A 26,386-nucleotide genomic window follows, 5' to 3' on the forward strand; every position below is an offset into this window, starting at 1 on the left:
GAGCTGAACCAAAGTCAGGGGCCTAAGAGGCGTGACTAAGGTGATGAGCTGAACCAAAGTCAGGGGCCTAAGAGGCGTGACTAAGGTGATGAGCTGAACCAAAGTCAGGGGCCTAAGAGGCGTGACTAAGGTGATGAGCTGGACCAAAGTCAGGGGCCTAAGAGGCGTGACTAAGGTGATGAGCTGAACCAAAGTCAGGGGCCTAAGAGGCGTGACTAAGGTGATGAGCTGGACCAAAGTCAGGGGCCTAAGAGGCGTGACTAAGGTGATGAGCTGAACCAAAGTCAGGAGCCTAAGAGGCGTGACTAAGGTGATGAGCTGAACCAAAGTCAGGGGCCTAAGAGGCGTGACTAAGGTGATGAGCTGAACCAAAGTCAGGGGCCTAAGAGACGTGACTAAGGTGATGAGCTGGACCAAAGTCAGGGGCCTAAGAGGCCTGACTAAGGTGATGAGCTGAACCAAAGTCAGGGGCCTAAGAGGCCTGACTAAGGTGATGAGCTGAAGCACGCTTACATCAATATTTCTGAAAAAATAACTGCTTATAGATAAACGTATTAGGTAGCTTGCATGGATTACAACTTTAAGAAAAATTGAACTTGCAACATTTTAAGAATAATATTTGCGTAAATTGTAAGCGCTCTGTTAGAACCTAATGGGGGGGATTAGGTTCTTTGGCAACTTTAGCAATTTAAAGCGATTATACTAAACGCAAGCGGAAGACTAGTAAAGCAATCAAATATAAAGCGGTAAATAAATGCGTAAAGTAAATAAAGCAGTAAAAGAGAGATAGGAATTGTTTATGGAAGTTCGACGATAAATCGTCTACGTCTCCCCTTTTTGGTTAAGTACGATTAACCAAGGATCCACTAGCACTCGAACACTTGGCCTTGATGGCTCCAAGGATAGCCTTTACAACTCAACACGATCACTGCGCCGATACAACTCAAACACTTGGCCTTAATGGCTCCAAGGATAGCCTCAACACAAACACTTGGCTTCACACTCAAGTGTTTACAACAATCTCACAATACACTTGGCTTCACACTAAGTGTTTACAACAATAGCACAACCAACTCACAAACTATTTTCACAAATAACTCTCAAATATTGATTGAGCACTTTGGTAGAGAGAATATTGCTTGCAAATGAGAGAAGAAATGAGTTGGGATTTCTCTAAATGGTCTTGGCAAGCCTCTATTTATAGTTGGAAAATATTTGAATTTGAATTTGTGTGCTTGGAGCGTTTATTGGGAAGCCAAGGAGTAGAGACAAAGTGTAGGCGCTGCTGCCTTCTTTTTCCAGCACTGAGCGGATTTTGTGGAAAAATCATATCTCTCAATCTAACCGTTGGATTGAGCTCAAATTTGGACAGTCGCTTGAAAACATCTCAATCTTCAATCTGAACGGTGAAGATTGAATTTTAAAGAATCACACACGTCCAGTAAATCTCGGAAGTCGCAAAATCACGTTCTAGCTTTTGTTCTGAGCATTATTTTTCAAAAATTTGAATCTCACAATCCATCCGTTGGATTGGCCTGAAATTAACACACAATTTTTGTAACATCCTGATATTGATAGTGATTGGTGGAGATTGGATTTGGATGCCTCCATCGATTCCAGTAGTCTTCTGAATCCGATACTTCAGCAGTTAGCTCCTTGAAGAAATAGCTACTGTTCAACATATTTTCAAAAATCATAACTCCATATCCAGCCGTTGGATTGATTTGAAATTTGGATACAGACTTTAAAACATCATGAAATCCATGTGATCGGTGGAGATCGGATTTTAATAACCGAAGCATTCCCAGTTATTTTCTGACGTTGAGTCTTCATAGTTCATTCCTTGCAGAAGTAAGTACTGTGCAGCTTTGTTAAAAAAATCATATCCCCATATCCAGCCGTTGGATTGCTATGAAATTTGGAGAGAAGCTTGAGAACATCCTGATCTTGATTTTCACTGTTGGAGATTTGATTTGGATGACTGGAAAGTGCCCGGTGAATTTTTCAAGTTTCTGCTTTATAATATTGGCTTGTCCTTGTCCATTTCTTTTACAACTTCAAAGTAACTTCCAAGAATTTGATTGTTAATATGATCTAATCTGCAAAGTCTTACTTTAAATGGTTAGTAACAATTAACCGAGTTTTGTAATCATCAAAACATAATAATATGAGATTTGTTAATGCATTAAAAACATTAATCTCATAACACGAGATTTGTATGCGTTTAAGGCGTAACACGCTCCAAGGTCTCTTCAGCATCTTCCCCTTTGAATCTTCTAAGTAGTAAGCATCCGAGCTGAGCCTCATCACCACCTTGTACGGACCCTCCCACTTAGGGTTGAGCTTCCCTACAGCCACCTCCTGAACTTTTCTCAGCACCAAATCTCCTACCTGAAAGTCCTTCTTGCGCACCCGACGATTATAGGACCGAGCTATCCTGTTTTTGTATGCTTCCATTCTGATGGCAGCAGCTTCTCTCTTTTCATCCAAGAATTCTAAGTCTTCCATTCTCCTTTCTCCATTCTTCTCATCATAGAATATAATCCGAGCCGACTCCTCTCCTATCTCTGCTGGTAGAACTGCCTCATTTCCATACACCAGACTAAATGGAGTCTCCCCTGTCCCAATCCTGGGCGTGGTACGATATGACCATAACACACTAGGGACTTCTTCCACCCAATTTCCTTGGGCTTTTCCTAATTGGGTCTTCAAGCTTTGCACCAAGGACCTGTTAGTGACCTCCACCTGGCCATTGCTTTGAGGATAATGGACAGAAGAGAAGTGTTGTTGGATTTTCATCTCTTTGCACCAAGCTTGCACCCGGGCTCCCTGAAACTGCCTCCCATTGTCGGAGATAAGCTTTCGTGGTACTCCAAATATACACACGATATTCTTCCATAGAAATTTCAAAACTTCTCCTTCTGTAATTCGAGCCAAGGCCTCCGCCTCCACCCACTTAGAGAAGTAATCAATAGCAACCAACAAGAATTTCTTCTGAGCTGGGGCTGGGGGGAAAGGACCCACAATATCCATTCCCCATTGATCAAAAGGACATGCTGCCACGATCCCTTTTATTAACGCTGCTGGTTGATGCTGAAGTCTGCTATGTCGCTGACAACTATCACAAGAAGTTACCAAATCTATGGCACTTTTCAGTATAGTAGGCCAAAAATATCCTGCTAAGAGAACCTTACGGGCCAGAGAATAAGACCCCAAGTGATTACCACAACACCCCTCGTGTATCTCCTTCAGGACATAATGAGCTTCCTTGGGGCCTAAACACTTGAGAAGAGGTCCGGAAAATGACCTCTTATAAAGAAATCCCCCCACCATCACAAAGCGGAGACTCCTCTGTTTCAGCCGATATGCCTTCTTTGCATCCTTTGGTAACTCGCCCTTTTCCAGGTATTCCAAGAGCTCTTTTCTCCAGTCATTCTCTTCTTGAGCTAATGGTACGAGCTCAGTAGAAGGTGTTAATTCCACCTGCACGACTACCTCTCTGTTTTTCCAGTTATGAAGGGAGATAGCCATCTTGGCAAGGCAATCTGCTTTTTCATTGCTTTCCCTCGGAATTTGTTCAAAAACTACCTCATCAAAAAGACCCCGAGCTTCCTCTATCGCCCTTATATATTCTTTCAACTTCTCATTTTTAACTTCATACGTTCCATTTACCTGCTGAGTTACTAACTGTGAATCAGAGTATAGATGTACCCGAGCTGCCCCAGATTGCTTAGCTGCTCGAAGGCCGATTAATACAGCCTCATACTCTGCCTCGTTATTAGAAGCTCGAAAATCCAACTTAACTGCCAATCTGATCTCATCCCCATGAGGGGAGATCAAAAATACCCCCACTCCACATCCTTCATTACTGGAAGAGCCATCAACATATAGTTTCCACAAACCCTCTGCTTCCATATGTCTCGTTTCGGCCAGGAAATCAGCCAAATCCTGGGCCTTGATGGCTGATCTTGGCTCATACTGGATGTCATATTCACTGAGCTCCGTAGTCCATTTCACCAATCTCCCCGAAATATCAATTCGAGTCAATATCCTCCCAATGGGGCTATTGGTCAACACCATAATAGGATGTGATAGAAAGTAAGGTCTGAGCTTCCTTGCTGTCATAACCAGAGCCAACGCTAGCTTTTCCACCTCCGAATACCGAAGTTCTGCACCCTTGAGGGCATGTGAGAAAAAATAGATAGCAATCCTTTGGGCACGCCTTATTTAAGTCTCTGAAATCAACACACATTCTCCACTTGCCTGAACTCTTAGGGACAAGGACCACATTGGATAACCAGGTAGGGAATTGCACTTCCCTAATGTGTCCTGCCTTAAGAAGTTCCTCTACCTCTTTTTTAATGACCTTATCTTTTTCTGGACCAAAGTGTCTCTTCTTCTGTTTTATCGGTCTTATTCCCGCCAGAATATTAAGTCGATGAACCATAATTTTTGCACTGACCCCTGTGAGCTCCAATACAGACCAAGCAAAAACATCTTTGTTCTTCTTTAAGCATCCAACCAAGATTTGCTTCACTGATGGGCTCAGATCAGCAGCTAACTTGACAATCTGAGCTCCCAGGATTAACTCCACCTTCTCATGGCCTTCCTCGGACATCAGAAGCACCTTCTGTCCGTGCACCTTTGATGTTCCACCTACTGAAACCATTCCTACCTCCTTCCTCTTCTTCTTTGAATCAATCCTTACCTCATTCACATAGCATAACCGAGCTGCCTTCTGATCACCTCGAACAACCCCCACTTCTCTTCCACTTGGGAACTTCAACTTTTGATGATAGGTAGATGTCACGGCTCGAAAATCACTTAGGGCAGGACGCCCCAATATTCCATTGAAAGAGGATGGTGCTTCTACCACGGTGAAGCAAGCCATTTTCGTTACTCTATGCTCTCCATTTCCAAGCGATAACGGGAGCACTATCTGTCCCAATGGTTGCAAAGCATGACCTGTGAACCCGTACAACTCCGTGGTGATTGGGTCCAACTCAAATCCTTCCAATTTCATTTGGTCAAGGGTTTTTTTGAAGATGATGTTCACTGAGCTCCCAGTATCCACAAAAATACGAGCCACGTCATAGTTAGCTATGGTCAAGGTGACCAGTAAGGGATCATTATGAGGTAGCACCACGTCCTTTAAATCTTCCCTTCCAAAACTGATGTCCGGATCAGTGGGGCAACTGAGCTGAGAATTTACCTCAAAATTTTCCATCCTACGCCTGTGAGCTTTGCAAGCCCTTCCCGAATCTCCATCCGTACTACCCCCCGAGATCATATGGATAACACCCCGATTGGGATGATTTGCAATTTGCTGCACCCTATCTCCTTGACCGTTTTGAGGGGCTCTTCCTTGATCCTCTCTAACTTCATTCCTTTGATTCCTCCATTGTGGAGCTCGGCCTTGGCGAGGAGGATTTGTCCTTTGAGTCAGCTCAGTTCTGATTCAAGGGTCCTCATACATGATCCTTTGAACCTCCTCACCTAGCCTCTGACAATCATTGGTGACATGCCCATACTCCTGATAAAAATCGCAAAACTTGTCAGATGGCGGTAACCGCGGGCCTTTTTCAGCATTACGGGGCCTCACAAGTGCTTGCCTATCCTCACATACTTGCATTGCCTTCTCCAGGCTTACCGAGAGTGGTACATAGTGATAGGGTCCTTTAACCCTGTTCATCTCTTCTGCAATCCTCTTCCTTCCTCCTTCTGACTTCCCCTCTGCCTTTGTTCCCACCTTGGCACCGGGCTTACTCCCAGACGTTCCTTCCTGTCTCCTCTGCCTCTGTGCATCTTCCAAATTCACGTACTTCTCAGCTCGACTAAGGAGCTCATCATAAGTTAAAGGAGGCTTCTTAACCAAGGATCTGAAAAACTCTCCTCCTCTTAACCCTTGAGTGAAAGAGTTAACCAAGGTGTCAGCAGTGGCAGCAGGTACTTCCAGAGCTGCTGTATTGAAGTGCTGAACATATTCCCGCAACTGCTCCGCCTCAGATTGCTTCATATTGAACAAACTGAGAGACGTCTTCAAATATCTCTTGCTACTCGCATATTGGTGTAAAAAAGCTAAGCTGAAGTCATTGAAACTCTGAATACTACCAGGCTGTAAAAGGTTGAACCATTGCTGGGCTGACCTCACCAGAGTAGTGAGGAAAACCCGACATTTAATTGCATCTGAATATCTATGCAACAAAGCTGCATTTTCAAATCTCCCCAAATGTTCCTCCGGATCTGAGCTCCCATCATACTCCCCTAAAGTAGGTTGCTTAAAATTTGCAGGGAGTTCTTCATCTAGAATAGCCCGAGAAAAAGGGCTTTTCCTCTGTATATGCCCAGGCCGACCTCCAATTTGTCGACCCAGTCTCCTGATCTCTTCCCACACCGCATCCATTGGGTTTGGCTGACCTATAGGAGGTGGTGGTGGATTTTGACCCATAGCCGTTTGCACCGTTTCAGTGATGAACTGCCTGAGCTGATCTACATTCATGTCCGCTACATTTCCTCTTCCCCTTCCTCTTCCTCTTCATTCCATATCAACGTCTTAACTTCAATTTCCCACAGACGGCGCCAATTGATATACCTCAATAAAGTGATCTCCTTGGATGAGCTGAAAAAACTCCTCCAAATAAAGGATGAACTGCTGCTGACCTGAAACCACTAACAAGAGTGTTAAAGGGAGGCCGGAAGGTGTTCCGGCGTATCCCCTCCGACGCTCAAGTCAGATGCTAGGATAGCGAAAATATAGAGAGTGGTGTGTGTATACGAGTGAAAAAATTAGGATCCCAATAATGAAAGTGAACCTGGTATTTATAGGAGAGAACTCCGTGTTTGACGCTTACCTTCCTTATCAAGAATCCGAGAATCCCGGGATCACGATCTCGAGTATCTAGGCGGATATCTTGCTCAAATCTTGTCTGACAAAGGAAATAATAATACACAAAATCTGAGCTGAACTGCCACCCGTAAGACCCTATATATTACTTTCCCTAGAGACACGTAGGGATAACTGAGCTATTGCTGAATCTCTGAACTTACCTTAGACCACTGATCCTAACATCTTAGCTTAGCCTATTTAAGGTTGTTCAACCCCTCTACTCAGCTAACTCCTTACTGATATCGGGGCGGAGATAAACTGCCGAGCTCCCGAGCTCCCGAGCCTCCGAGCTCCCGAGCTCCCGAGTTAAGCTCCCAAGCTCCCGAGCTGAGCTCCCTAGCTGAGCCCCCGACCCGAGCTGTAAGTGATGATGGAAGAGCTTGGCCGAGCTCCCGAGCTGAGCTCCTGGTCCAGTTCTAGTTAATTAGAGATGTTCCTTTTACCTTAGGTTCATCGGTGAGTTGAGGTGGTTTCCTCATCTGGGTATCAAAAAGGATAACACATATCACACAAAAAAAAAAACCCAGATGGCAATAATCAAGAAAAAGCCAAACAAAACAGATTAACATCGACAATACAAAGAATCAATCCAAGAAAGGGACAGATCTGACGTCAATCAATCACAAAACGAGATATGAGATCAATACACCACAAATGAAACTTTATTCAGGACAGAAATCACCTGCCCAGGCCAAAGAGACTCATGGCTCCGGATAGAAAGATGGAACGAAAGGGCCACGATGAAAAGGAGATTACACACAAGAATATGTTGGCGTATTTATGGGATTGGAGCAGTTGTCATAACTCATAAATATTAGAGGAAACGTCGAAAAAAGCTGTCGAAAACACAAAGAGCACAGCGCAGGGGGTGGGGTCCAAGGGTGATGTAATAAAATGTCTTTTTTATTATATATAATAAAATAATAAATAAAATTTCCTAAAAATATTTTATGTTATTTTTCATGCATTCATAAATATTCGTAAATCGGTCGTCAATTCAGGTTTGGTCTGTCCACCAATCACCTCATCACCCTCAGGTTGGGTTGTGTTCTTTGCAGCAACGTTAGGAGTTAGGACCCCCGGGTCGGATTACCAAATTGCTTTTTCTTCTGCATTATGATTGATAAATTTTAAAAAATTTATTTATATGCTTTATAATAATTTATGTATAATTGATCGATTTTAAAATTTATATTATTTATAATAATTGATCGAAAAACAAAAACAAAAACCACTAAATCGCAGACCAAGTGGGGAAACATGATTGGACCTATGTGAATTAAATCGATGTGGCCTATATAGCTAATAGCCCATCCTCTTTCACTCTTTCTTCTCCAACGTCAAAACATTTCGCATTCCTCATCCTCTCGCGAACCTAGGGGTGTGTAGTTGGTTAAAACCGAACCGATCGAACCGAAATTTAGATAACCAAACTGATTGATCAAGTTACATTATTAACCGACCGACCGAATTTTTCTAACAAAACCGACTTAACCGAACCGGAAAAAAATCATCATCTTTCATTGGCTTATTCTATGCTGCTCACCCGGTGCAGCATCCATCGTTCATGTGCCCAGGCCCCACACAATGTTATGTGTTGGGCCCGGCCCCTGTATGTGGGGCCCAGACCATGAACGGCCCAGATCCACCGGGTGAAATTCACCTGGTGGAGCCAAGAATCACCCTCTTTCACTCTTTCTTCTCCATCGATCAAAATATTTCGTATTCCCCATCCTCTCGCGAACCACTGAACCAACACACAAACCTTAAGCAATTCGGCTTTAATCTCGTTTTGGGGTTCCTTTCTATTGCTCTTTCTCGATTTTTTGGTTTATTTATTGTCTTTAGTTAGCGATAATATTGAGGAATTCTAAAATTCTCAGCTTAACGGAACCTAATCTGATTCTGTCCAATTTTCTGGGAAACTGAAGTGTTGCCATAAAAAAACAAAAACAAAAACAAAAACAAAAACCACTAAAACCCATTATCGGGTTTTAGTGATCGCAGAACAAGTGGAAAAATATGGTTGGGTAGCTGAAAAGTTATATATATATATATATATATATATATATATATATATATATATATATATATATGGGCCTATGTGAATTAAATCGATGTGTCCTATATAGCTAATAGCCCATCCTCTTTCACTCTTTCTTCTCCAACGATCAAAACATTTCGCATTCCCCATCCTCTCGCGAACCTAGGGGTGTGCAGTTGGTTAAAACCGAACCAAAATTTAGATAACCGAACCGACCGATCAAGTTATATTATTAACCGAACCGACCGAATTTTCTAACAAAACCGACTTAACAGAACCGAAAAAAAATTGGTTATTTGGGTTTGAAACCGAAATAACCGAATTTTTTGTTAAAAAAACCATTAAAACTATCACGTAAATGTCAACTGAAATATAATAATACATTATTCAAATACAAACTAAACTTTAGTTATTCAAGTTTAAAACCAACCAAAAGATGATAATATATGCCCAAATATTCTATACTTAGTTTCACAAGAAGACATTAACAAGTGGTCCAGTAACCACATCTTCAAGATTGTTTGGGATTTTGGCATGATTCTGCCTTTTGATTGATGACCAAACTCTTCATTTGTTACCTAAAGAATAAGATCAACAAATAAACACACTTTCAGATCCGATAATTGATAATAGATGCAATTTAGCACATATAATTGAACAAAAATTCCCCATTTTTACATAAAAAAATATAGATTGTGTCTAAGATTATCAAATTAGTCTAGAAAAACAGAGAAAAACATGATATAGTAATATTATATACTCCAACAAAGCACAAACACAAGTTCAACATCAACAGGAATCAATAATTTAGATAACAAAAAAACCATAAAAATACCATGAAGAATTTGATTTATGTGTAACTAGCCCACCACCATGAGAGTGCATTGTTTACTACTTTCTGCAACATCTTTCCCGATATTTTAAAGAAAATTGTTTGTTATATCATTTAATAATTAACTACATATTATGAAATATATAGTTAAACATCTCACATACTACAACTAGATCCAATACTAAATAAAAGATCAGAAGGGTTTTCAAGAAACCATAGGAAAGAAAAGAAATTTCAATTTTGGTTTTAGGACAAGAAAAAAGTTTGGATTTTGAAAGAAAACATCATAGGACATATTTGATTGGTAGAGATGTTGTTTTGCTCCAAAATCAGTGTTGGGCCATTTATTAAACAGAAACACAAATCCTGCATTCAAAAATTTATGTGTTAAACATGATGGCATCCACTAGCCTTGTACAATTTTACATTCCTAAAGAAGAAGTTATAACCTTTGCAATTCAAGAAAATCCAGCAAATAAATATTATAACATACCATTGATAATTGATGCAATTTATCAATCCCCTGTTGTAGTCGATGAGAGCGATTCCAATGTACTTTTCAAAAATTCTGGTGAAAAATAGACAATTCAAAGAAATCAGTAATTTAAAATTTAAAAAAATCTAATAACTTATTGTTTTAAAAGAAAAAACTAACCGATATCAAGTTTTTCTACATCTTCCAAAATTTCTTCAACATTGATTGGGTTTGGGCGTAAACGAAGCCAATCTTCAGTACAAATAAGGCTTTCTACCACCTTAGGAGTCAATGAACTCCTAAAACAATCAAGCACTCGACCACCGGTACTAAAAGCAGATTCCAAAGCAAAAGTTGATATTGAAATGGCTAACACATCACGAGCAATTTGAGCAAGTATAGAAAATCTATGATGGTTTTGCTTCCACCATGCCAAAATGTCAAAATTTTCACAACATTCCTCAACCATTTCATTAAGATACTTGTCTAGTTCTGACATGTTGCCATCACCATGAATTTGAGCTTTTTGCCTCTTTATTTTGCAAGGATTGGTTGTCTTCTCAAATCCATTTGACTCACATTTTTTGGCTCCATTTCACTTGATTCTTGAGTATATGACTTTTTCGAGATACCACCTTTGGGCTCTGTTTTCTCCTTGTAATTTTTGAACAAAGCAAACAACATATCCTTTACCATCTTTGCTACTCTCGCACCTTTTTCATTTTCATACAACTATTCCAACATAAATTCAACAAAATCCAATTTATGTCTTGGATCAAGCACCACCGCAATATAAATCAAGTGATTCACCTTCTCCGGTTCTCCCCAATACTTGTCAAATTTCTTCCTCATTCTCATCCCCATTTAATATACATCAAAATCATCACTTTCTTGCCACTCCTTCAATATAGTATGAATGGGAACTAATCTTGTATGCAAAAGTATTAGAAGTGACATACAAGAAACCTGAAACTTTTAATGTTAGATTATAAAAAACTTGCAATAAAGATGCAAAAATCCTAACATTATTCCAATCTGCACTTGTTGGCCTTCCATCAAAAGTTTTCATCTCTTTTTTAGGTTTACCATCTGACCCAAGTATTAAACCTCCACCATCATCGACAACATCAACCAAAAATTTATGTTGAAGATCTAACTTAAAGCATGGATCTTGTTCATCAAGTCTATCAAAAGCTATTTCAAATTTTTGAGCTACATTCAACATCAAAAAAGTTGAATTCCATCTAGTAGATACATCCAAGCACAGAAAATTCTTTAGGTAAATTCCACTTGTTAATATTTCCATCTAGTGACGCCTAAATTCCAATCTACTAAATCACATGCATTAAATTAAATAAATATTAATATTATTATTTTTAAGTTTATTTGATTTAAATTCTTTATTTTGAATTATGTGCTATTAAAATATTTTATTATTTATTCAAATGATTTTATTTACTGACTATTTAATTAATGTTTTTAATTGTTTAAGTTTATTTGTCTAATTGATTTTTTTTATTGTGCAATTTAAATTGTTTTAAATATTATAAAGTTTTGAGCTTGCATACTTAAATTATTTTAATTTTTAATTTTTAATAGTTAGTTTATTCTTTTAAACGATTTTAAATGTTTAGTTTATTTGTTTAAATATTTTCGAGTGTCCAACTTATTTATTTTTAATAGCCTAAGTTTAGCGGTTAGTTATCTTAAATTATTTTAAATGTCTAGCTTGCTTATTTAAATCCTTTTTAATTGTTCAAATCATTTTAAAGATTTTTATTTTCGCTTGTGTAATTATTTAAATTGCTTTTATATGTTTTTCTAGTTAATTTAAATTATTTTAAATCGCTTTGTTTGACATTTAAATATTTTACTCGTTGCCGTGACATCGAAATATTTAAAGTGTTTAAATTTTTGGATTTTTAAGCTTGTATTTTAATTAGTGCAATTTAAATTTCCTAAATCCTAGTTCCAAAGTTTAGATAGTATTTTTAGAGGTGTGTAGTATTTTCCTTTTATTTAATAAACTCTCTCACACACCAATTAAAATATTACATATTATATATTATATATTATATATTATATATTATTATACACTTGCATTTAAAAATAAAATTTCCAACACAAAGAAATCCCCAATTTATACCCTAAAAACACACACTCACCTCACGACACACACACACACTCTTCTCCCCCATGTTTCTATCGGCTTCAACTTCTCCTCCCCATAGCTAGCCGCCACAGCTCCCATTCCTTTCTTCTTTCCGACGAGGCACCTTCAAGACAAGCTGGTCGAGCTGCTTCCTCTTCGATCGAGCTCGGTTCAGCTCATTACAGCTCTTCATTTATTCGGCCCTCACCATTTCCTCATCTCCTTCACCAAGCTAGCCGCCGCAGCTTCCTTCCCTTCTTATTTTCCGGCGAGGCAGCTGCATCGGCGAGCTGAGAAAGCTGTTACCTTATCTTCATTTGAGCTCGGTTCCAGTTTCTAGCAGCCTTTGGATCGATTTCTTCAGCTCATTTGAGCTCTTGCTCTTCGGTTTTAGCTAGGCAAGTCATGGGTTCATTTCTCACTATTGTAGATTATTATTTGTAGATTATTATGTCGCGTGTAGATTGTGTAATTTCATTTCACTTTTTTTTTCAGAAAGTTCGTGCCTTGTTTTCGAATGAAATGGAATCGACCCAGCTCACTCGAGCTCCTGATTTTTCTGGTTTTGATAGCTAGGCAAGGATATGGAACCCCTTGCTTCACCATGTAGATTAGCTTAGCTTGGGTTGCATTACATGATTTTCGAAACTTATAATATATACATGCCCTGTTCTTGTTCGAAAATTTCATGAGCAGATTCCTCACATATCTTGCTTGAGGTTTTGATACAATAACCCTTGTTTGTTGAAGAATAAAATGATGTTATGCATTTGAATAGAGTTGTCTTGAATGTCTTGTTGTTTTTTCAAAAATTTCAGCTTGCTTTCCTAGCTTGTGGTTCGACATTTTGGTGGTTGCTGTGTTGATTTGGATGGTGTTTTATGAGCTACCATGGGTGAGATGTAGTTCACATGGTAGCGTTAGGAAGTGTGAAGTTCGGAATGGGAGTTGGTTTGGAGGAAAATTCGAATGGCCTAGAGATAGAGGGCTTGGTTTGGGTTGGTTCATGGGGCTGTGATTGGGCTGGTTATGTTGAGTTTCAAGGTAAGTTTGGGTGAGCTTAATAGGATAGTGGCTGGAGTTGTAGTCATTTACCTATGGGTGTTGGTTGAGTGTTGAGTTTGTAAATGAGGCATGAGCAGATTTTTGAGAGTGAGTGGGCTGTTTGGAAGCCGTGTTAAAACAGGGTATAAACTCGGGTTTTTGGTCAAGGGCTCGGGTTGAAAAATGGTCTAGGATGTTAGGAATACGTTGTTTCAAGCGGGAAGTAAGTCGGTTAAAGTTTGGTCGGGTTATAAGCTTATGAAGGTTTAGGTGCAGAACTTGGAACTTGAACGAGGCTGCTGTCCGGAAACTAATGACTAAAGCAGGGTTAAAATCATGATTAGACCATGGGCTCGGGTCTGGAATTAAGCCAAGATGTTAGGAAAACGTCGGTTCAAGCGGAAATTAATTCGGTTAAGTTTCGGTCGAGTTCTAGATTTTTGAATGTTAGGTGCGTGCAAAAATTTAAGCTAAGGGGGCTGCCCGGAAATCGCACTTTTGAAAAATGATCGCTTAGGAAATAAATTCCGAGGTTGATTTCCTGGCTTAGTTTTAAGTGTCATGGAGTCGTGGTTTCAAGAGAAATCCCTTTTGATTAAGAATCCAGCAAGTTATTAATTTTAAGGCAAACCGCTCGAATTTGTCGTAAGTGCAATTTATGGGTTAAACTCCCACCCTTTGGTTTGCTTTCTAAATCACCATCCCGATCATCCATGTGTGAGTCATATGCATGATTATTGATTAACATTTACATGTACGTCATATTTACATATGCATGCTAAGTCTAAAATTCAATAAAGGAAAGAAATATTTTTGAACGAAGTGAGATGGTTGTGACTACATATTCATGTGTTCGTGTGGGGCTGAAAGACGTTTTGACCTCCCTTACCAATTCATTATGGGTTTCCTTACCTTAGCATGTGTTCGTGTGGGGCCGGAGCTATTCTGGTCTCTCTTACCAATAGAGGGCAAGTACGAGTGAGTTTCATCTCGACCTCCTTGCGGCATTGTGCACTACAGCCATGATCATGATCGAAATCACAGAGTCACAATCAAGGATCTAAGTTCACAGTTACAGATTCAGATTCAGTTTATGCAGTTTATTGATTATGTTTGACTTAGCCACGCATATGTTTCATTCATGTTCCCTCATTCATTTTGAAGTTTATTTACTTGTTTAAGGTAAGGGCACAAAACAAAGGTATTTTTAGTATCAGTTATTTTTAATCTGTGTGTGCTTGTATTTACGTAGTACTCATTATCCCCCCATATTCTTGTTGAGTCTTCTAGACTCACTACACTTATTGTTTTTAGGTGTGGAGTATTTCATTTAGATCGAGGGCCGAGACTATCGAGTGGACTGCGATGCGGACACGACACATCCCTCCGACCTATGCTCGTCTTCCGCATAATTAGTAAAATTTATAATTTACGAAGCATTTATTTAGCCTATTTGTCAAATGTATATGTAATATTTACTTAGAATTGTTTTCGAAATGTAAACATTAGATTTCTAATCTTGTGGATATTTGATATGTCGAACTTCTTTCTTGAGTCTCGTTCTTGTCTCGGTCTAGTTACGTGTATCGTCAGTCGTCTCTTTCTTTTATTTTATTTTGGTTGTTGTCTGAGACAGGTTGGTTGGATTATAACTAGAGAGAACATGCCGAAATTTTTAATAAATTTTTTTATTTTGATTCTTTTGAAAATTTGCATTTTATTTAATTATTATTTAAAGTTGAGTCATGGTCGTTTCAGAACGACTAAAGGGAACCGTGAACTAGACTTAGGTCTTAGTACGTTGGTACTTGGGCTACCCCATATTTAAATACAATTGGGTATTTCATCTCTAAAGCCCAAAATAAATATTACTGAGCCGAGAGGAAAGTTATCTAATTAAAGACCCAATATTTTTTTTAATATTAAAAAATATATCGATTTTATCAGTTTAACCGATTTTTTTAAAAATCAAAATCGAATCGATTAAATCGATTTTTTTTAAATAACAAAATCGACCAATTGAATTGACTGAACCGAATTTCCAATTTTTCTCGGTTCGGTCGGCTTTCTCGGTTTGAGCGATATTTTGCTCACTCAAGCATACCAAACGCATGATAGTGAAGGATTAGTAAGCAATCATCCCTTATCATGCATACCAAACAGTGTCATAAGATATAAATAGTTATTATTAGCAAAATAAGATAATAAAGAAGGAATCAAATATATAAACCGGAAGGTTCATGAACTAGCTACACAACACGACATTTTAAAACTTTATGATCACCATAAATGAATGCTCCAAAAAAGTGATGAAATCAAGTTAATTTTGTCAAAACCAAACCTATACGTAAACCTGGCCAAGGGCCGGGTTGGGCCCGGACCCGACCCGGAACCGACCCGTGGTCAACGGGCCCGACGCGGAACCGGGATCGGACCGGCCACTAGGCGGTCCGATCCCGGTTTTCCCATAGGAAAACCGGCAACCCGGTGGGTTGGACGCGTGGCGCCCTGATATCCAACGACCACTAGCAAGTGGCCGTTGGATCATTCAACGGCCACGATTTTGTAGCCGTTGAAACCCTCCCGACCCGATGGGTCGACCCGCCGGACCCGGAATTTTTTTTAAAATAAAAAAACCTACTTTTTATCTATAAATACCCCCCAATTTCCTTTCATTTTGTTTACACAATTCTCTCTTCATTCTCTCTATTCTCAATTCCTTTTAATTTCTTGAATTATCAAAAATATCAAGTTTCGATTATTGATTTATTGTCAATTGTTGATTTATTTTCATATTTATACAATTACAAATGTCCGGAGCGGGATCAAGTCGTAGGGGTGACAAAGGAAAAGAAAAGGAAAAGAGCATCATACCACCCGAGGTCGAGTATCCTCAATTCAATGTCGATGGATTTGATCTTGAATATTCCGATGATGAAATTCAAGAAATTCGACAAGAGGCGCAACAAAGACAACAAGTTAAACAACAACCACCACCACCACCACGTCATCATGCAATTAAAGAAAGTATGAACGATCCGGCGGCCTCTCAAAGACAAACTCGAGCGGTGCCTCGCCCGACATTCGATATCTTCACCAAACACTTCGACAAGGTGACGCTTCCCTCCGGTGATTTGCAAGTCAAATGCAAATATTGTTCAAAATGTTACAAATTTAAACAAGGAGGTGATTATGGAACTTTGACGCGGCATATCGAGAAAAATCATCCGGTGGAAATTGGTATTGATCGTGGTCAAACTCAAATTCCGGCATTCTCTTCTCAATCGGGTAATGAATCTCAACTATTTAAATATAACGAAGCTAGATTAAGAGAAGAAACGGCTAAATTTTGTGCGGTTGAACAACTTTCTTTAGTTTTAGCGATAAATTATCTTTTGAAAATTGGCTTTCTACAAGTGCAAATCCTTCTATTAGACGTATTCCAAAAAATAGTCTCAAACGCACAATGAAAAAGTTAGTCGTTGATAAAAAAAAAAAATTAATTAAGGAATTTTATAGTTTGAATAATAAAGTTTTTTTGTGTTCCGATATTTGGAGTATATTTGGAGTGATCATTGACAAAGTTGTTCATATATGGGTATTACATATCATTGGATTGATAATAATTGGAACATTCAAAAAAGGATGCTTGCATATAGATGTTTCAACGAATCACACACGACACAAAATATTTCGTAACTTATATTTGTTATTTTAGAAGAATATGGTCTAACCACCAAAGTTTTTTCAATGTCTTTTGATAATGCTAGTGCAAATACTTCTAGTATTAGTGAGCTTATTCAAATATGTAAACCATCAATAGGTGACAATATTTTTCATATTAGATGCACATGTCATGTTTTAAATTTGTGTGTTCAAGATGGGCTAAAAAGTTTATGCATACATATTCAACCAATTAGGAACGCTATTTATTATTTATGGACGCATCCTCAAGTTATGAAGCAATGAGGAAAATTTTGTAGAGTAAATGGTATGAAGCCTAAGCGGTTTGCACGAGATGTTCCAACTCGTTGAAATTCAACATATAAATTGTTATTATCCTTTTTTGAATATAAAGATTTATTATGTACATTTTTTCATCAATTTGTTCAAACTCGTGATATTTATTTGTTTTCAAATCAATGGAACATATGCACTAGTATTTGTGAAATTTTAAAAATTTTAATGATGCTAGTGACCAATTATCCGGTGTTTATTATCATACTTCACATTTAGTTTTAACACATTGTTGCAATATTGCTTGTATTTTTCATGAACATGTTAATTATAATGATAGTGTTTTATCTCAATGTATTCTCGTAATGAAAGCAAAATGTATTTTTTGCTCATTCTTGAAATTTTTTTATGTGCTTTTGTTTTAGATCCTAGACTTAAATTATATGGCTTAAGCGACATGTTAACATTATATTATGAATCTTTGGAGCCTATTGCGGAAACGATTCCTTCTATCTCATTGATTTGTTTAATATTAAAACTCATTTACTTAATATTTATAATGAATATAACATCAAATATGGTGGACAAATTGTTTCACATGAAACACAATCCACTGCAACTAGTAATGTTACTTATAAACTTACTAAAGCACAACTTTTATTAAGGGAACGGACGAAACGTCCACGAGGATCCTCAAGTTCCAGTCAGAAACTTGAGAATTATTTTACCACTACTTTTGATTTTAGTGATACAGATGAGAAAAACTTCGATATTTTGAGATAGTGGTCGCAAAAAACACAAATATATCCAATTTTGGCTATAATGGCAAAATAAGTTCTAGCTTGTCCGGTTTCAACAGTTGCAGTGCAGCAAACATTTAGTATTGGAGGAAATACATTGGACGAGAGACGTTCTAGCTTAAGGCCGAAAAACTTGGAAGCCCAATGTTTGCTCAATGATTTGTCAAAAGCCGCTACTCGAACACAACATATTCAAAGTGATGAAAAAGACCAAGATGATACCGAAGGAACATCCGAAACTATGACGGGAGGAAATGCGATTGAAATAGAATAAAATATAATAGATTTGTAATATTAAGTCATAAGATATTAAGATGCTAAAATTCTAATATATTGTTTATTTAATAAATGTAATAGATTTTTATTATGGAGATATGAAATATTTGATTGAGATTATTTAAAGAATATATCTTATTAAAGTTTTTTTTAAAAATTTAAAAAAAATTAAATTTCGATGGTGCAGCGCCCCAGCCCTTTCTAATTTATTTCGAAGGTTTAGCTCCCAGCGCTGCCAATGCAGTGCTGGGGCGCTGCAATTTTTTTTAAAAATATCACGGGTTAGCCCGGACCCTAAACTGGCGGTTAATCGGACCCGGACCCAGACTGGAACCGCCGGTTCACCGACCCGGACCGGAATCGACCATTGGTGGGCCGGTTAAGGGTTGAAATTTAGCCAACCCGGACTCGGACCGTGGCCAGGTTTACCTATACGTAGCCACGTAGGTTCATTGTACTGTACTACTGTAGTTGCAAATAAAACGTCAAACAAGTGCATTTAATAATATTAATTAATTTATATATAATAAAATGTCAAACAATTAGTTGATGAAACTGTTGCTTTTAATTATAAATAAATGTTTTGCAACTACGTCCTGGACAACACGCGTACTAAATATATGATTATATGGGAAATATATAGTTAATTTTTTAGATTTCTTTTCAAATCATTTGATAGGGTAATTAATTAAAGATTATTATAATTTAATCATGAAATTATGTTTCTCCAAGATTGTAATTAAAAGGGGAAGTTACCTTTTTGGTCGCATATGCACTCGTACAATACAGTAACCTAGGATGCATGCATTTAAATTTTTTTAAAAGTGTGGCAGTGCACTCCATCCTTCTCTTTTCGGATACAAATATAATATAATTAAAGGGTTTGATGAACCCCAATAAAGTGATCTTCTCGGATGAGCTGAAGAAACTCCTTCAATCAAAATATGAATTGTTGTTGGCCTGAAACCACGAACAGGAGTGTTCAGGGGGCCGGAAGGTGTTCCGACGTATCCCCTCCGACGCTCAAGTTAGATGCTAGGATAGTGAAATATAGAGAGTGATGTGTGCACACGAGTGAAAAATTAAAAAGAGAAATAATAAAAGTGAACCTGATATTTATAGGAGAGGACTTCGGATTTAGCGCCTACCTTCCTTATCAAGAATCCGCGAATCCCGAGATTACAATCCCTAACATTTAGGCTAAAATCTCGCCCAAATCTTGTCTGACAAAAGAAATAATCATACCCTCAATCTGAGCTGAATTGTCATCCTTGAGACTCTATATTGCTTCTCTCCCCGAGTACTGATCCTAACATCTTTATCAGCTCACCCAGATTATTGAGCCCATCTACTGAGCTAATTCTCTACTGATATCGAACCATGGCCAAACTCCCAAGCTCCCGACCCGAGCTGGGAGATATAGCGAGGGAGCTTGGCCGAGCTCCCGAGCCAAGCTCCCGAGCCGAGATGGGAAATACGGCGAGGGAGCTTGGCCGAGCTCCCGAGCCGAGCTGGGAAATCCGGTGAGGGGGCTTGGACGAGATCCCGAGCTCCCGACCCGAGCTCCCGACCCGAGCTGAGAGATATGACGAGGGAGCCTGGCCGAGCTCCCGAGTTCCCGAGCTTGTCTAATAATAATTGTTGAAGCTTAGGGTCATCAATGAACTGAGCTAATCTTCTCCCAGGGTATCACAAGTCCCCCCCCCCCCCCCCCCTTAAAAGTCGAATTGAGGTCAAAGACTCGAAATTCATCATTTTTATTCTGAGATGACCCTAAGTAAATGCCGAGCTGAGGTGCTCTACCGAGCCCAGCTGTCATTCTGACCAAACGTACTTTGTTCTGATATCTCAACGATAAATTTTCGAATTCCACTTGATCTGAGCCGTCCATCTGTCCTCAAATCAACGATCCTAATTCCCCCATGCTTTCTATAAATAGCCCCCTCACTGTCAAAATTTAGTTTTACTTTTACTCCCCTTGCATATTTTCTCTCTCTAGATTTTACTCCCGCGCCCTTCTTTTCTTTCTAATTTCCGAGCTCCCCAAGTAAGTTGACTCCTTTAATGACTTCTTCAACCTACCCTCGACGAGAGAGCTCAGATGAGGTGTTTGCTGAGGTGGATCGATATGATTCCTTTGCAATCACCTCAGCAGGAGAGCCTAAGGGCAAGGATCATGTTTCTGCATCATCCCCCGCTAGGGATGATGACCTGGGCAATGACCCCGAGATCCCTGCGGTGCCGTGGTATGAGCAATACCCTTTCGAGCTGGATGCTTCGGATGATGTCAGGATAAGAGCTTTATGTAGTGACCCGTATCCAAAACTAGTGATTAATGAGTAATTAATCGTATAATCATGTCGAGATTAAGTAAAACATGATTAAAAAAATTCCAAAAGGATTAACGGAGTCCAGAAATGGATCCAGGACACTCAAAAATGGCTTAGAGGGTTTCATGACTCGAGTGGGATCGGAACCACCGATCCAGGATCGGAGCCTCCGATCTTGGTAAGTTCGGAACCACATCGGAAGCAGGGAGATCGGAACATCCGATCAGGATCGGAGCTTCCGATCGTTGGCTATAAATATGAGGTCCGAGCTCCTCATTTCTTGCCAATTCCGAATTCTCTCTTTCGCCCACGTGGCTCTATTTTAGGGCTTTGGGTACTCTTATTTTAGAGTTGGAGTAGAATATTTGTTGTAGTATAGTCAGACAGTGTTTGACATAGTAGCTGAGCAGTACTCGTTTAGCGGAGCAGTGCTCGAGGCTGTGGAGCTGCAGCAGGGGTGTGCCCCTAGTTGCGGGATAGTCGCCATCAGTGGGCTGACGACGGACGCAGGTATAGCTATGGTCTCCTTAAATTATTTAGGAGTATGCAATAGCTTAGTTAAGGCTTTTAGAGCTTATTGATTGATGCATGTATATTTTCATTGTAGACTTGTTGATAGGCTTGGAACCTAGAGTGGGACTACTAGGACTGCCTTAGAAAGGTACGTAAGTACTGACTGAGATTGCCAGCGGATATGCATGCTTATATGTTGCATTTATGTGTTTGCATGTTATTATTGTTATGCGGCATGTGCATATCATCTTATGCCTGTACATCAGTATATCTTTTGAGATGAGCCAGTTAGGGTTACTCAGCCCTGTTGGACGTTTTGATATCGAGTACCCTTAGGTACTGATATCTGGAGGACTCCGTGGTCCGCGTCCGTTATTCGGGAATGAGTGGTCGCACACAGTGGTTAGCTACCCCGATGTGACGAGCTTATATCCCAGGCGCCAGTCTGAGCAGTTTGTATACAGTTATCCCAGATATGGATACCCTGTCATTTGCATGCATCATATTTGTATGTTTATCCGTGCTTTTGTATGGAGCTTAGAGCTCACGTCCAGTCTTTTCTGTATATTTGGACACCCTATTCGATGGGGCAGGTGGAGGTGCATGTTTGAGCATCAGGAGCCTGGAGTAGCCCGTGACCTTGAAGACAGCAGGATTAGCTGTAGGTTTTTATTTAAATTCGATTGGGTTGTTTAATCGAGCTTGTTTAGCCGGTTGTATTCCGCCGGTCTATTTATATTTAAGACTTCCGCAGCAATTTATTTAATGCATGCTTAATTATGCTCTTAACTCTGTTAGGTAGTGGATCCGGGATGGGTCGCTACATTTATTGGTATCAGAGCAATGCATGCAAGGGACTTAGGAAATTGATATTAAGACTTCTTGATTATCCTTGTAGGATTGATTGAGGCCTAGCGAAAGAAGATTTGGTTCTTCATTGCCGAGGTTTGCGGCATAAGTCTTTACTATAAGGAATGCAGCAGTGATGAGAACACCAGTAGTAGCATATCGATCGATATACTGACTGCTGTGGACAGTTCATCATTCGATGCATTGGGATACTGATCGAAGAATATATGGATTCCAGCCAAGGAAGACTGGAAGAGAAGATCGAGTATATCGCGTCAGATACCTCTGAGGTCTTTTTGGAACGAATGGTGTTTAGTAATCCATGTGGTTCCAGTCCTCGAAGATTCTCCACTCGTAGTTGGAGAGATTGTCAGATAGACCTTTACAGGGAATGCTTCGAGTGCCTAAGGCATGACAGGTTCCTAGCGTAAGGTATGTAAACTCGTGCAGAACATGGTTTTGCCGGTATTCTTGCATACATGCTTTTGTTAGGCATACGGGAAACTTCATGTTCAAAAGCATGATTCGGATACAAGAAGAACGCTGATGGTAGATCGCGAGCAAAATAAGTCAACCGACATGCACTGACGCATAGCATAGCTGGTTAGCTATCACGTGCCATTTCTCCGGAGTTCTTCGCGGGAGGACATGTAGAGAGACTTGGACGGGAGTATGCTTGTATCGATGCGTGTGTCGATGGGAAGCTTCATGCTCAAGGGACGAAGACAGGATTCGATGATTTTAAATACTGTATTGATGTATTTGTAAACAGTATTTCAGTTGTAATGAATCATCAGAAATTGGTTGTATCATTTAAGTTATTGGATGTACATTTTGTTGTATTTTTGGAATACTGTAATATGTTACATAGGATTTGAAAGAGTGGGTGCCCGGATAGCCAACTTGTGGCTTAGGGCTTTGATGACTCTTTATGTAAACAATCTTTTGTTTTAATATAATTTACACTTTTATCATGGCATTGACTTTATCTTTCTTCATATTGTTATATCGTGATATACTATTGTTGTTTTGATAAAGACCTTGAATATACTATAGTGTATGTAAGATGTGGTAGCACATGGTGATGGCTATCATGAAACACAATCTTATAGTCACTGTATATTCTAAACTGTTCCTAGTCGATTGAGCCGTCCGATAATAAGGATAAGGATCGCTCGAGAGTGAGACTAGCATTTGCGATGCCGAGTACCGCGTTTCATTGGTATGGAACATAAAGATGTTCAAAGCATGAAAATGGATATTCATATGATGAATATTCGAACAACCCTATTCGGACTTACCAAGTGGTTATCACTTATCGAGTGGATAAAGTCCGCGGTTTTGGTTGTACACCATTAGTCCTTATTACTTGAAACATCATTGAGACTCTATATGCTAGTACTGTACTTTGACTCGTTTACCGACTCTGAGGGAGTCATCAGGTGTCGAGATTGGGTGCAGTTACAACACATATAGGAGTCGATGCTTTGTTATCAAAGATTCTCCACATACTTGCGAGTGTGGATATCCTATGCGATATGAGGAGATATTAGTGTGACGAATCTCTGGCCAGAGTGCATGATGTGTTTTAGGTTAATGGGTTATCCTAGTAACACATGCGATGTCACTATTTGATCTTCAAGATGTTATGCATAGTTATCGAATCTCGAACGACTCTCGATGCACCAATGGTTGTTGATTCGATCGGGATATATGGATGAAGGGACCGTACTGTACGCTAACCAAAATCTACTGGTTCTTGCAGGCACTATCAGTAATACCTAGGGAGTCATGGGGCGATGTTTCTAGACGCTCTTACCTTGATTCGATGGGTAAGTCGGAAATTGTTGTTCCGAGTCACAAGGAGTTGTGAGCCCACGGCTAGCTGTATTCCTGAACCATTGAGGGTTACACAAGTAATGGATTTCTAATCCCCGTTGAGATAGTTAAATTTAAAGAGTTAAATTTAATGAACAAAGAAGTGGGACTTCTTAAATCAGAGTAGAAGAGTAAGATTTCCTAAAATGACATAGGGATGGGCATTTTTGGAAATCACTGAATTCGGATTCAGAAAATTTATCTTGACTTTAAAAGATGCAGAAATGGTTTCTGTGTGCATTGGTGAAATTGGTTTATCAATCTGAGTCACGATGAATTTTATATTAATTTCTGAATATGCAGGCTTTGCTTGTCAGGCTTTAACTTATGACTAATGGGCCCTAAGCTGTTAGCAGCCCACATTATAAATAAGTTATTGCAGTGCAGAAATTAGACACACAAGCTCACAATTTTCGAACCAAGGGTTTCGAAACCTCTTGTGGCCGCCGCCCCCTCTCTCTGTTCTCTCTGAAATCCAGCCTGTGAATTTTGAATTTGCAGTCTGGTTTAACGGATCAAATTCGTTAATTCTCTTCGTAGAAACTTCTGATAGACTTTCTAGTGCAGTCTGTCAGAGGGATTCGATTTCTGTTCGTGGACCTGATTGAAGAATTGTTCTTCCATCAGTTCCAGGGAGATACAACAAGAGCAGATTAAATTTTGTTGGTGTCCATAATCTCGATTCGAGATTCAAGGTAAAAATTAATTGTTATTTAATTTTTACACACACGATTTAATCGTAAAGTTTTGATACCCATGATATGAAATCGTTCCATATAAAATTTTTAAAACTTTCGCTGCACCGGGTATCAATTCTGATTGATCTGATAGAAAGCGGTAAATCATACATCATGCCATATAATAATGCCAAATAAATGCAACATATAAACATGTATACTCGCTGGCAATCTCAGTCAATGTGTACGTACCTCTAGGCTAGTTCAAGTAAGTAGATCCTAGGTTCCAAGCCTATATTCAAAAGTTCACCGTATCACTACACAAGTTCTATAAGCCTTAACTAAGCTAATAAGTACTCCCAAAACTTAAATAGATTCCCGGACCATACCTTCGTCCGTAGTAGGCCCTTTGAAGACGCTAGTCCTGAATGACTATAACCTCACCGTGGTTATTTCAGAACCTCACTATTAACCGATAGGGCCCTCAAGTGTATATCTCACACTATATAACTGAAGAAGGAAACTCGGGAATTCGTATTTCAAAACTGAAGCAAATGAGCCCTATTTATAGCCAAAAATCTCGGCAACGATCGGAACCACCGATCTTGGGATCGGAGCTTCCGATTCCAGCTCATTCTGTGCATGTCTGACACGTCGGGATCGGAACTTCCGATCTCATCCCTGATGAACACTTGTCTAAACACGCGGCTGAGTCATTGAGCATTGCTGGCTGGCAGAGATCGGAACCTCCGTTCCTGATCGGAACGTCCGATCTCCGTGCATCCGATTGGCTTCCGAAGTGGTCAGGATCGGAGCTTCCGAACTGGGATCGGAGCTTCCGATCTGGCCCAAAGTCAAAAGCCCAACTTTCGCTTCCGAAGTCCAATAACACTCCAAAATTGATTAATTACCAACCCTTAATCATGTTTAACATATTATTATCTTAAAATGGGTTCCGGGTTACTACATTCTCCCCACCTTTAGATATTTCGTCCGCGAAATAACATCTAAAGATAAATCAAGATAACAACATGAAACTTCAAACCATGTTTTATTACAACAACAGTAATTACATCTTACATGGTAATCAATAATACAAAGCAAACAACTCAGGATATTCCGCTCGCATACGGCTCTCAGTTTCCCAAGTTGCTTCTTCAACGCCTCGGCGCTGCCACTGTACCATCACAAGTGGTATAGTCTTGTTTCGAAGAACTTTCTCCTTCCTGTCTAGGATACAGATTGGTCGTTCAATAAAAGACAGATCTGGCTCTAGCTGAATATCCGTAGACTGAATCACATGAGATTCATCAGCTATGTACTGTCGAAGCAACGACACATGAAAAACATTGTGTATACTGGAAAGAGATGGCGGTAAAGCCAAACTATAAGCAATATCTCCGATCTTCTCCAAGATCTGGAAAGGCCCAATGTAACGAGGAGATAACTTGCCTTTCACACCGAATCTCATCACCTTCCTGAAAGGTGACACTCGCAGAAAAACATATTCACCAGGCTCAAACTGAAGTGGCCTGCGGCGAATATTCGCATAACTGGCTTGTCTATCTTGAGCAACTTTGATCCTATGCTTGATCAAATCTACCTTGTCTACAATCTGCTGCACCAATTCAAGACCCTCGACTTTCCGTTCCCCGACTTCATCCCAGAATAAC

At 39.4% G+C, this 26,386-nt stretch overlaps 2 protein-coding genes and 2 long non-coding RNA genes across 5 annotated transcripts; 1 reads left to right on the top strand and 3 right to left on the bottom strand.

Annotated features, from left to right (window-relative positions):
• Nucleotides 1-1,387: 1,387 nt before the first annotated feature.
• On the bottom strand, nt 1,388-5,290 carry LOC140872772 (uncharacterized). Its single transcript, XM_073275653.1, has 3 exons — nt 4,264-5,290; nt 2,239-4,169; nt 1,388-1,399 (listed from the first exon to the last, which is right to left on the bottom strand). Exons 1-3 carry the CDS (start codon nt 5,288-5,290, stop codon nt 1,388-1,390), a joined length of 2,970 nt encoding a protein of 989 aa, XP_073131754.1.
• A 168-nt stretch (nt 5,291-5,458) lies between these two features.
• On the bottom strand, nt 5,459-6,499 carry LOC140872773 (uncharacterized). The gene has a single exon (XM_073275654.1). It carries the CDS (start codon nt 6,497-6,499, stop codon nt 5,459-5,461), a length of 1,041 nt encoding a protein of 346 aa, XP_073131755.1.
• A 2,791-nt stretch (nt 6,500-9,290) lies between these two features.
• On the bottom strand, nt 9,291-11,507 carry LOC140872807 (uncharacterized). Its single transcript, XR_012147921.1, has 3 exons — nt 10,418-11,507; nt 10,256-10,330; nt 9,291-9,508 (listed from the first exon to the last, which is right to left on the bottom strand). It is a non-coding gene; the product is annotated as an uncharacterized lncRNA (long non-coding RNA).
• A 910-nt stretch (nt 11,508-12,417) lies between these two features.
• LOC140872783 (uncharacterized) lies at nt 12,418-14,984 on the top strand. 2 transcript variants are annotated; one of them, XR_012147915.1, is made up of 3 exons: nt 12,418-12,791; nt 12,889-12,965; nt 14,748-14,984. It is a non-coding gene; the product is annotated as an uncharacterized lncRNA (long non-coding RNA). The 2 variants fall into 2 exon arrangements; XR_012147914.1 differs by having other exon boundaries at nt 12,889-14,984.
• The last annotated feature ends 11,402 nt before the right edge of the window (nt 14,985-26,386 follow it).

The sequence above is a fragment of the Henckelia pumila genome, unplaced genomic scaffold (assembly GCF_033568475.1).
Source record: "Henckelia pumila isolate YLH828 unplaced genomic scaffold, ASM3356847v2 CTG_477:::fragment_1, whole genome shotgun sequence".
Lineage (NCBI taxonomy): Eukaryota > Viridiplantae > Streptophyta > Magnoliopsida > Lamiales > Gesneriaceae > Henckelia > Henckelia pumila.

What these genes read in the sequence shown, in the direction of transcription:
- LOC140872772 (XM_073275653.1), bottom strand. Translation starts at nt 5,290, where the DNA reads ATGATCTCGGGGGGTAGTACGGATGGAGATTCGGGAAGGGCTTGCAAA. An exon ending in CCTTGTCCCTAAGAGTTCAG is followed by an intron (nt 4,170 to 4,263) that starts GCAAGTGGAGAA and finishes TCAAGGGTGCAG; the next exon opens with AACTTCGGTATTCGGAGGTG.
- LOC140872773 (XM_073275654.1), bottom strand. Translation starts at nt 6,499, where the DNA reads ATGAATGTAGATCAGCTCAGGCAGTTCATCACTGAAACGGTGCAAACG.